Here is a 10,649-nt window from a genome sequence, read left to right on the forward strand (position 1 = left end):
CTGTGGAGTGGGTTGTCACCAACCTTGTTTTATAAACACAGAAATGCCAGAAGTTAAGCCATTGTCCCTGGGCTGCCTGTCTGGCAAGTGGCAGGACTGGGACCTAGGCCAGAGCCCAACTGCGGCCTCTTGAGCCAGTGAGGTTCCTTCCCAGATGAGGAGGATGGTTGCCGAGGTGGGTCTGTGAGTGGCTGTGCCTGGACTCAACCCAGGGCCTCCTCCCGCTGGGGCCCGCAAGAAGCAGCCCCTGTGTCCGCAAAGAAGAGCACACAGCGCCCGAGGCCTGGAAGCTGGGGGTGGGGGTGTGCAAGGCAGGTCCCCATGAATAATTGAGGGTCTGGGGTAGGCGGGCTGCTCCACAGCTGTCCCTGTGCCGCAGGCCGGGAGGGGCGGAGCAGGGTCACTCCCCTCCCTGCGGGGAGCTGCGCTGGTTATAAGGCTCTGGCACCTGGCCCTACAACCAGGGGCCGGGGACACGCGCCCAGCCCAGCCTGCCTCTGCCATGCTCCTGCTGACGCTGCCCCCGCTGCTGGCCCTGCTGCTGGGCCCTGGTGAGCGCCAGCATCCCAGGGGTCAGGGGGTGGGTGGCCTTGGCGCTGGCCCAGGGAGCGGGGCCTGGGGTGGTGACCCCAGCGGTTCTGATTGGACTGCGGGTGGGGACAGTGCACCCGGCAGGCGGGCTGGGGAGGGTGAGGTGGCCGGGAAGCTGGTCAGCACCCAGGACAGCATCACCCTTCTTCACAGCCACGGCTGCTCCCCTGGCACCAAGGCCCTCCAAGGAGGAGGTGAGACGTGTGGACCCCCCATCCTTCTGGGTTCCCCCCTCCCAGCCTTCTCCACCCCCACTGCCCCCGTCCCTCCAGTCACTCTCCTCTCCGCCTCCGCTGCCCTCCACCTCCCCCCTGACACCTTGCCCCATCCCCAGCTGACCCGCTGTCTGGCAGAGGTGGTCACAGAGGTGCTGACCCTGGGCCAGGTCCAGAGAGGACCCTGCACAGCTCTTCTCCACAGAGGTAAGGAGGCCCGGGTCCCCCGGAGCCCGCTTCACCCCACCAGGGCTCTGCCTGGGTCCTCCCGTCCAGGGCTCCCATCTAGCCGAGTCTGGCCTGGTCACCCGGCAGGCTTCCTGCAGAGGGACGGGCTGGGCCAGAGAGCCCTGCAGCTGGCCCCTCTCCCCGTCCTGGACAGTCCCCCTGTGGGTTTCCCGGTGTGCGGCACAGAGAGCACCGTCTCTTTCCGCCAGAGATGTGTGACACAGAGCCCTACGGCTGCCTGTCACCTGAGGAGAAAGCCTTGCTGGGTGGGGACTTCAAGAAGCGGGAGGCTGGAAAGACACGGAGCAGCCAGGAGGTGAGGGAGGAGGAAGAGGAGGAGGCGGCCGAGAGGAGCCACAGGTCCGAGGTCCAGGAGCAGCTGCACAGCCGGCTCCGGCAGGAGGAGAAGGAGGAGGAGAAGGAGGAGAAGGAGGAGGAGGAGGAGAAGGAGGAGAGCGGCCCCATGGAGACCTTCGAGGACCTGTGGAAGCACCATCTGGAGGGCGGAGGGGGCCCCCAGAGGCAGGTGACAGAGAAGGCCAGTGATGAGGAGACGGCCCAGTTCAAGGCAGAGGAGAAAGGGCTGAAGATGCTGGGTGGGCACCACAGCCTGTGGCAGGGGGCCGAGGCGGGCAGAGGAGAGGGGCACAGGGACCTGCCGCGCCACCATCACCAGCAGCAGCCGCCGCCAAGCCCTGGGGCCAAGCAGCAAGAGGCTTCAGAGAGGGAGGTGAGTGCTGAAGGGGGGGTCTCCAAGACAGGTCACCAAACAAGCTGCTAGTGCTGGGCCACATGGCAAGACCCACCGCCAGACGTGGTGGCCCTGCCTGTCATCTCAGCCGCTCGGGAGGCTGAGGCAGGAGGGTCCGGGTTCAAAGCCAGCCTTAGCCATGGCGAGGCGCTAAGCACCTCAGTGAGCTCCTGTCCCTAAATAAAATACAAAACAGGGCTGGGACGTGGCTCGGTGGCTGAGGGCCCCGAGTTCAATCCCTGGCACCAAACAAAACACAACAAATGAGTGACCAGGACGACACCCAAGCAAGGCCTCCGTTGGGCCACAGTGGCTCCCCTGAGACCACAGTTACCAGAAGGGCCACCATGATTCCCCTGAGGCACTTCAGTTAACCGTCACTGCCAGTCCACAATGCGCAGGCCGGCCACATGAAAGCCGCTGCATATCTGGGCTAGAGGGGGACACCATTGCCGCGTCACCATGCTTAGTGGTAGTAACCAAAATGGCCATCATATCCCAAATGGGTCACCCAAATCAGGCGCCTTTGCCAGTCCTGTGGCTGCTCCTGTTGGCTGCGACAGTCCACATGGACCTCCCTACTGGTCACGTTGGCCAACCTCTCTTCTGGGGTTGTGTCACCAAGATGGGATGTGGCAACAACTGGGATGACCACAGTGGCCCGTCATCGTGAGCAGAGACAGGGCCTCCATTTACAGGTGACCACTGAGGTGGCCTGCCTGTGACTCCCGGTGTCTGGTCCCACCAGGAGCACGACCTGGAGCGGCTGGAGCACGTGCGGGAGGAGCTGCAGAAGGCCGCTGCTATGCTGGGGGAGGGGGTCAGGAGGGAGGGCTGACCCTGGCTCTGCCCCCCCAGCACACCCAATGGCTTAGGACTGTTGGCCCCAAGCCCCCACCTCACCTGGCACTCCACTCCAGCCCCCACCATGATGGGGGCAGGGTGTGCTCTGAACCAATCCTGAGGGGACAAGTCCAAGCTGGGCGGGGTCTGGGCCGTCTCAGCTCAGGACCCCCCCAGCCAGCTGGCCCACTGCCACCTCCGAGTGAATAAAGCACAGAGAAAACCACCTCGCCTGGCGTGTGGCACTGCACCCTGACGGCCGGCCGGGAGTGACAGGACAGCAGTCTGGTCGCTGGTTGTCAGAATTGAGGTTTTATTAAATCAGAAATTATATTAACACAAAAAATCAGACGGGGTCGGGGTCGGCAGGAAGAGGTTTGGACGCTGGGGTGGGAGGTGGCCGGTTTTGGCCCCGGCCACTGTGGACCACGATGTCGTCGTATTCATCCTGGGGGTAGAGGGGGTGGCAGAGGGGCTCAGGCAGCTGCCACCTTGCCCACTGCCCAAGTCACAGTACCCTAAGAACTGGGTCTTGGCTGGAAGCCGGGTTCCCTTGCTCCTGGCTCTCAAAGCACTACTTAGGTCATGGCTCCCAGGTGCGTGTCTCCCGCCACTGCCACTGGCGCTCTGGCCCAGCAGCTGCTCAGCACTGAGGCCTCCCCACGCCCCCTGCCTTCACACACTCCTTCAACCCCCCATTCCCGCTGTCTCTCGCTCGAGGCCGTGTCTGCTGCCGTGTTCCCCAACCCAAGGCCTCGCTCCTCACTGCGCCTGAGGTCTTCCCCCCTCTGCCAGTGTTCCCAGCGCTGCCCAAGGTCACCTGCCCACAGCCAAGCTCTCCAACTCCTGTTCTCCAGACTCACTCCCACGCTGCCATCGACCCCTGTGCATGTCACTATCACTGCCACCCAAACCTTTTCCCAAGTTCGACTTCTGCAGCTGCCTAACTTTCCAACCTCGGCTGCCCACATTCTTCCCGCCGCCCCCTCCATCTGTCCTGCTTGATGCCCGCAGCCCTCGCGCGGCTGCCCGACCGAGTTCCTTGATAGCGGCCCGAGGCTGGTGTATGCCCTGCCTAACTATCTCCTCCCCGCCTCCAGTGCCAGTTTACCCTGACCCCCCAGCTGGGCTGCCCCGTGTCCCTCCTGACTCACGCCCTCATCCCTGCTGTCACTGTCGCTGTCACTACTGCTGCTGCAGGGGCTGGACTTGTCGTCCTCATCCTCAGGCTCGGGGGCTCCATGTGCACGGAGGAGGCGGGCGAGGATGGGGTTGGGTCGGAGGAGGGCACTGCCCAGGGGGGTGCGACCCCCATACATGCGGGCGGCAGGGTCGGCACCTGCCCTCAGGAGGATCTCCAGCACCTCGGTGGCTTGTGCTTCCACTGCCAAGTGCAGCGGGCTCCGGCCACACGTGGGCTCCTGTGGGGTGTGGCAGAGAGGTCAGAGGCCCCAGGAGGAGAAGCCTGGGCCCAACCATCGGATCCTCCCCTGCACACCTGCCCTGCACAGCAGCTCACCAGTTTGTTGACGTCAGCTCCTGCATCCCGGAGTAGCCGAACCATCTCTGAGTCTCTGTGGATGACAGCCACGTGGAGCGGGGTGTGGCCTGGGAACAGAGCAGCTGGTGTGAGACGATGGGTGAGGGGCCCAGCTCCCCAGTGCCGTGAAGTCGGGGGTCCGAGAAGGGTCATGTTTGGGGTCTGGCTCCTGAATTCCTTCCCAGGCACGGCGGGTGGATCCTGAGTGCCAGGCAGGCTAAGCGTGTGGGCAGATGCCTTTCCTGGGCTGTAGGATGTCTGGGGCCTGTGGGTGAAGAGCCTGGGATCCTGAGCTGTGGGCCCCAGATGTTGAGGCCTGGAGACCTGAGCCTGTCGTCTTATTTCACAAAGGACCTGGGTAGCTGAAGGGCCTGGGATCCAGGCTCTGAACAGTGGTTCCTAAGTGACCTGGTCAGCCTGATCCCAGGAAGCTGAGCTTATAGATGGGGGAGCTGAGACACTCAGATGCCAGGAACCTTGGCAGACAAGTTCCTTCCCCATGAGGCCTGGCTGGGGTGGGCTGCCCCAGTAAGCTGCTGCCCACGGCTGGGAACCCAGATGCCATAACTGCACAAAGACTGGGTTTTGAATCCCCAAATCCTGGCTGGGCTGGGGCCTGAGGCTTGTAGGTAGAAACAGGGATCCTGGATGGATGCACCATGCAGGTGAGAAGCCTGGGTCCAACCACTGGATCCTGGAAGCTCTGGGTGGCAGGTTTGGGTCCCAAGCTACCTGAGACCATTAGATGGAGGTCCTAAGTCCTATATGCCCAATCCTCAATGATCTGGGGCCTGAATGGCTGCAAGGCCAGGGTTCCTGAGGCCTAGGGATGATGATCCAAGGGGCTGGGTCTCAGGCCAGGAAAGCTGAGCCCAAGGCCTGGGACCCTCTCCTGCCTGGGAGCCGGCCTCCTTCCTGCAGGGATGCTCACCCTCAGGGATGCTAACCCTGGGGGATGCTCATTCTCTGGGATGCTTACACTCAGGGGATTCTCACCCTCGGGGGATGCTCACCCCGGGGTCGGGGATGCTCACACCGTGGAGATGCTCACCCTCGGGGGATGCTCACCCTCAGGGATGCTCACCCTCAGGGATGCTCACCCTCAGGGATGCTCACCCTCAGGGATGCTCACCCTCGTAGTTTTCGGCTTCCAACTGCAGCTTCCAGTCCTCTTCACTCTCCTCCTCCTCCTCCTTCTCCAAGTCGGTTTCAGAGCATAAGGCAACGGGGGTGTGGCTGGGGTTCGAGGTGTGGTCGCGGCTTTCTGCGAGGTAGGTGTCGGGGGCTTCTCGGGGGAGCTGCGGGCGGGGCTGGAGCAACGCGCGTGCGCAGCCATGTGCCCGCATGCGGCAGGCCAGATGCAGGGCCGTGTGGCCCGCGCGCTCTGCCACTAGCAACCTGGCGCCGGCTGCATACAACTTCTCTACCGTGGACGCCTCCCCAAGGATGGCTGCCAGGTGCAGGGCTGTCTACAGGGGCACAGAGCAGAAGTTAAGATCACACCGGGAACCCTGGTCCCCGTGCCCTACATGGTCCCCAGTGGCTCACTTGGCCTAGGTCATTCTGCAGGTCCAAGTACTCTGTGCCCGCGGAGAAGCCCAGGAGGAAATCCAAGAAGGGCTCATGCTGATGAATCACCGCCAAGTGCAGTGCCCTGGGGAGAAAGACAGGGGTCAGAGGGCAGAGGTCAAGTGCTCTTGAATTCCTTCACTTAACAAACATGGCGCACTCACTGTATACTAGGCATGGTGACCAGAAATAGCTCTGGAAATAGTTGTCGGATGTCTGGGAGGATCCCAAAGGGATCCCAATCCAAAAGGATTAGAGGAAAGTACCCATCATTTACTCAGGGCCAGCAAAAGGGCCCATTCCTACCAGGCCAAAACCTCATGATTAACAGGACACTGAGGAGACTACTCAGGATGGTCTTGCCTCAAGGTGGGGATAATAAGCCCTAGATGCAGAACTGTTCGGCACCCATCTAACAAATCATAAAAGCAAAACTCAAAGGGATCACACTGCTTCCAGTAACTTAAGTGCACCCCAGAACAATACTCGGGAATATTTGCAGGAATACCAAACTAACAGCCCAAAAAGTAAAATTCACAATGTCTAGAATCTAACCAAAAATTATCAGGCATGTGAAGAGACAGGAAAACATAATCCATCACGAGAACCATCAATCAACCCAGAAATGACACAGCTATTAGAATTAGCAAAGAACATTAAAATAACTGTAACTTTATTCCATATGTTCAAAAAATTCACTAGAGATAAAGATAATAATTTAAATTGAATTCCTAGAAATAAAAACTACAGCATCAGAAATAAAAAACACACTGGATGGGATTAACAACAGATAACAACAGCAGAAGAAAAGATTAATGAACTTGAAGACAGGGTGAAAACAATCCAGAATTAAACAGAGAAAAAAACTTAGAGAGACAGAGAGAGAGAGAATAGCATTCATGAGTTATGGGACAACTTCAAGAAGTCTTGTACACATGTAATTTAGGTCCCCAAAAGAAGAGGGAGACAGAAAAAATGTTTTAAGAAATTATAGCTGGGACTGGGGATGTGGCTCAAGCCGTAGCACGCTTGCCTGGAGTGCGTGCGACCCGGGTTCAATCCTCAGCACCACATACAAACAAAGATGTTGTGTCCGCCGAAAACTAGAAAATAAATATTGAAAAATTCTCTCTCTCACACTCTCTTAAAAAAAAAAAAAAGAAAGAAATTATAGCTGGAAATTTTCCAAATTTGATAAAAACCACAGGCCCAACAAGCACATGAATCCCAAGGACATAAAGAAAATAAGATTTGTCTTATTTTTTATTTTGCTTATATCATAAGCAAATTATTCAAAACCAGTAATAAAGACAGAAATCTTGGGCTGGGGTTGTGGCTCCATGGTAGAGCGCTTGCCTAGCATGTGTGAGGCACTCGGTTCGATCCTCAGCACTACATATAAATAAAATGAATGAAATAAAGGTCCATCAACAAATAATAAAAATTTTAAAAAAGACAAAACTTTTTCAAACCAGCCAGAGAAAAAAGGCACCATAAGTTCAGAGGCATAAAAATAAAGATGATAGAAGATTTCACATAGGAAATGCACAAGAAGACACAACGGAGACACCCCTTTCAAGTTCAGGAAAACAGACGTCAACCTGGGATTCATTACCCAGCAAAAATATCTTTCAGAAACAAATACAGGTGACAAGGGCTGGGGGTGGAGGGTACTCAGTGATAAAGCACTTGCCTAGCACGTGCAAGACCCTGGGTTTAAACCCAGCAGTGGGAAAAAAAGACAAAGATGTTTTGAGATATATAAAGGCTAAAGGCATTAATCACCAGCACACCCATGCTGCAAGAAAAGTTCAAGGAAATCGCAAGCAAAAGAAAAATTATATCAAGTAGAAATAATTGATCTACAAAGGAATAAAGTAACCCTGAAAATGGTAACTATATGGGTGTGTTTTTTTCCTAATATGTAAATATCTCTTTAAAGATACTTTAAAAATAATATCCATGTATGATGGGGTTTATAGTAAGATGTATGACAAGAATGGCATAAAGACCAAGAGGGGATTTTTTTTGGAGGTGCTAGGGATTGGATCCAGGGCCTCACGAATGTTACACAAGCACCGTGCAACTCAGCTACCTCAGCCATTCTAAGGTTCTTTCCCTCATTCGAGGTAGCACAGGACTGCTTGAAGGGACACTGATAAGATCATACATTATAAACCTTAAAGCAAGAGTCAACAAACTTTTTCTATAAGGAGACAGATAACTATTTTAGGCTTTGGGATCATACAGTCTCTTGGGTTTTTTGTTTGTTTTATTTCTCCTGGTGCTAGGGATTGGACCCAGGGCTTCAGATATGCTAGGCAAGTCCCTACCACAGCTACAGCCCGGCCCTCACAAAATCTCTCTTCACTCCACTGCTGTAGTAAAAGCAGCCAGACAACATGTACATGAATGAGCCTCACCATATTCCAATACAACTTTATTTATGGAGCCTAAAATTTGAATTTCTTTTTTTAAAATATTTATTTATTTAGTTAGTTTTATTGATTTTATTTTTTTAAATACACGACAGTGGAATGTTTTACAATTCTTATTGCACATATAAAGTACAATTTTCCATATCTTTGTATACAGAGTATGTTCCCGCCAATTCATGCGTTTATACATGTACTTTGTTTTTTGGGTTTTTTTTTTGCATTACAATTCTTATTACACATATATACCATAATTTTTCATATCTCTGTTTATATATAAAGTATGTTGACACCCAATTCGAGTCTTCATATATGTACATATATGTCCATCACATTCCACAGCCCTTGCTAATCCCCTGCCCCCTCCCTTTCCCTCCCACCCCTCTTCCCTATCTAGATAAAATTTGAATTTCTTATAATTTTCACTTCTCATGAAATGTTATTATGCTGATTTTTAAAAGCCATTTAAAAATACAAAGGACATTCTTAGCTCACAACCATACAAAAGCAGGTGACTGGCTGGATTTTGTCTGGAGGCCACCATTTGCCAAGCCCACCTTAAAGCAACCACTAAAATCACAAAACAGTGTGATAGCAAATAAGCCAGCAAAAGACATAAAATGGAATAACAAAAACTCCACTTCCAAAAAGTCAGAAAATGAAGAAAAATAAAGATAAGATACACAGAAACATATAATAGCAAGAAATAAATAACCATATCAATAATTAAATTAAGCATAAATGGTTTAAACAGTCCAGTTAAAAAGCAAAGATTTGAGCCAGGCTGGTGGTGCACCCATGCCTGTAATCCCAGCTATCTGGGAGGTTGAGACAGGGTTGCAAATTTGAGGGTAACCTTGGCAATTTAGCAAGATCCTGTCTCAAAACAAACAAACAAACAAATAAATAAATAAATAAATAAAGGGCTAAGGATATAGCTCAGTAGTAGAGTATCCCTGGGTTCAATTCCCAATTTTAAAAAAACCTATAAAATTAAACCCAAAGCACTCAGAAGAAAGGAAATATAAAAAGTCAGAACAGGGACCAATAAAATAGAAACTGAAAAGACAATAGGGAAAATTAATGAAACCAAAGGTGGTTCTTTGAGATCCACTGAGTGCCTCATCCGTCAGACACTCCTTGAGTCACTGGGGATGCTACAGTAAACACAACAAAACCCCCAGGTACAGTCCCTTACATAGGACACTTCCACTTCCCAGGCACAGCGCCTTACGTAGGAACTCAACCACCCTTCCTTCTGCCTAGAATGTTCTCCTCAGTTTAAAAACTTGTCTCATTTTCCTACCTTTTCCCCAAAGCATTTACTGCCTTTCGACTGAATCTTCCTTTCTTTTTCTGTCTCTCTTTCTTCCTGTCTTTCTAGCAATCTAATTGTCCTACTAAAATACGTAATCCACAGGACATCCATTTTTGTCTCTTTTCCTCACTACTCACTAGTACCTAAAATAGGTCTGCAGTGGTAGCGTGGAACTTACGTTCTCTGAACTTAAGATTTTGGAGATCATTACTTAGAAGACAGGATCATAGATTTTGGGGCAAGTATTTTGGAAATCAACGTCTAAAAACAAATCAGGAGCTAAGGATCAAAGATCATATTTGGAGGTTAGAGGGCAGAAGGAACCCAAGCCAGAGTTCTAACTAAGGTCTTGGGACTGGGGTCAGGAAGGTTCAAATCGGGTTTGGGGGTCAGTAGGTAGGATGTGGATGCCAGGAGCTAAGAACAGAGCTCCAGAAAGGAAGGTCAGAAATTATTGGGATAGGATGAAAGTAGGAGAGAACTTAGAACTTGGGGATTAGGGTCAGGAAGTCCAGCATCGAAGTCAGACTTAAGAGTAAAAGGTTAGGAAGCCACAGGGATCCGAGACTAATGGGAAACCAGACATCGGATCCCAGGGCTCGGTTTGGCAGTCTAGGGTTCACTCACGTGTCTCCATCTTCAGTGACGTAGCCAAAGACGAGGGGCGCCCACGACAGCCCCGGGCCCAGCTCCGCGCCCAGCCCTGGTCCTCCGGGAGCCGCTGCGTCGGGACCCAGAGAGCCCAGGCCACTATCGCACCATTCATCCGCGTCCGCAGCCTTCCCCAAGCACGCAACCCCGGCCATGGCCCCGGCCACCTCAGGGGCCCCCGCGGCCGCCGGTCTGTCGTTGGGCTCTGCCGGGAGCTCCGGTGCTTCCGCCCTGTGGGGAATTCCCCAACACGCCCCCTCTTTCACCCAATCAGATCAGGGCAAATCGATCACGCCCTGCCCCCTGACCGTGCTGTGACCAATCAGAGTAGTCAGATGGACTACGCTCTCTAGCCGACCACACATTTTCCGGACGCCCTTTACCAACATGGCTGTCGACTGCCAGGCCCTCTGGGACTCGTAGTCCGGTTCTCGCGCGTTTTCCTTTTTCAAGAGCGGAGCGCGCCACGCGACAGCGCGCATGCTGCCGCGATACCTCTTGGGAATTG

General features: G+C 53.4%; 2 protein-coding genes across 2 annotated transcripts; one reads left to right on the forward strand and one right to left on the reverse strand.

The window, feature by feature from the left end:
- The first annotated feature begins 23 nt into the window (after window positions 1-23).
- Ccer2 (coiled-coil glutamate rich protein 2) lies at window positions 24-2,846 on the forward strand. Its single transcript, XM_027941487.2, has 5 exons — window positions 24-551; window positions 745-785; window positions 926-1,013; window positions 1,244-1,764; window positions 2,534-2,846. Exons 1-5 carry the CDS (start codon window positions 503-505, stop codon window positions 2,621-2,623), a joined length of 789 nt encoding a protein of 262 aa, XP_027797288.2. The 5' UTR covers window positions 24-502; the 3' UTR covers window positions 2,624-2,846.
- A 73-nt stretch (window positions 2,847-2,919) lies between these two features.
- Nfkbib (NFKB inhibitor beta) lies at window positions 2,920-10,378 on the reverse strand. The gene is made up of 6 exons (XM_027941483.2): window positions 10,118-10,378; window positions 5,717-5,822; window positions 5,301-5,637; window positions 4,148-4,236; window positions 3,783-4,049; window positions 2,920-3,076 (listed from the first exon to the last, which is right to left on the reverse strand). Exons 1-6 carry the CDS (start codon window positions 10,294-10,296, stop codon window positions 2,975-2,977), a joined length of 1,080 nt encoding a protein of 359 aa, XP_027797284.1. The 5' UTR covers window positions 10,297-10,378; the 3' UTR covers window positions 2,920-2,974.
- Window positions 10,379-10,649: the final 271 nt, after the last annotated feature.

The sequence above is a fragment of the Marmota flaviventris genome, chromosome 18 (assembly GCF_047511675.1).
Source record: "Marmota flaviventris isolate mMarFla1 chromosome 18, mMarFla1.hap1, whole genome shotgun sequence".
Classification (NCBI taxonomy): Eukaryota; Metazoa; Chordata; class Mammalia; order Rodentia; family Sciuridae; genus Marmota; species Marmota flaviventris.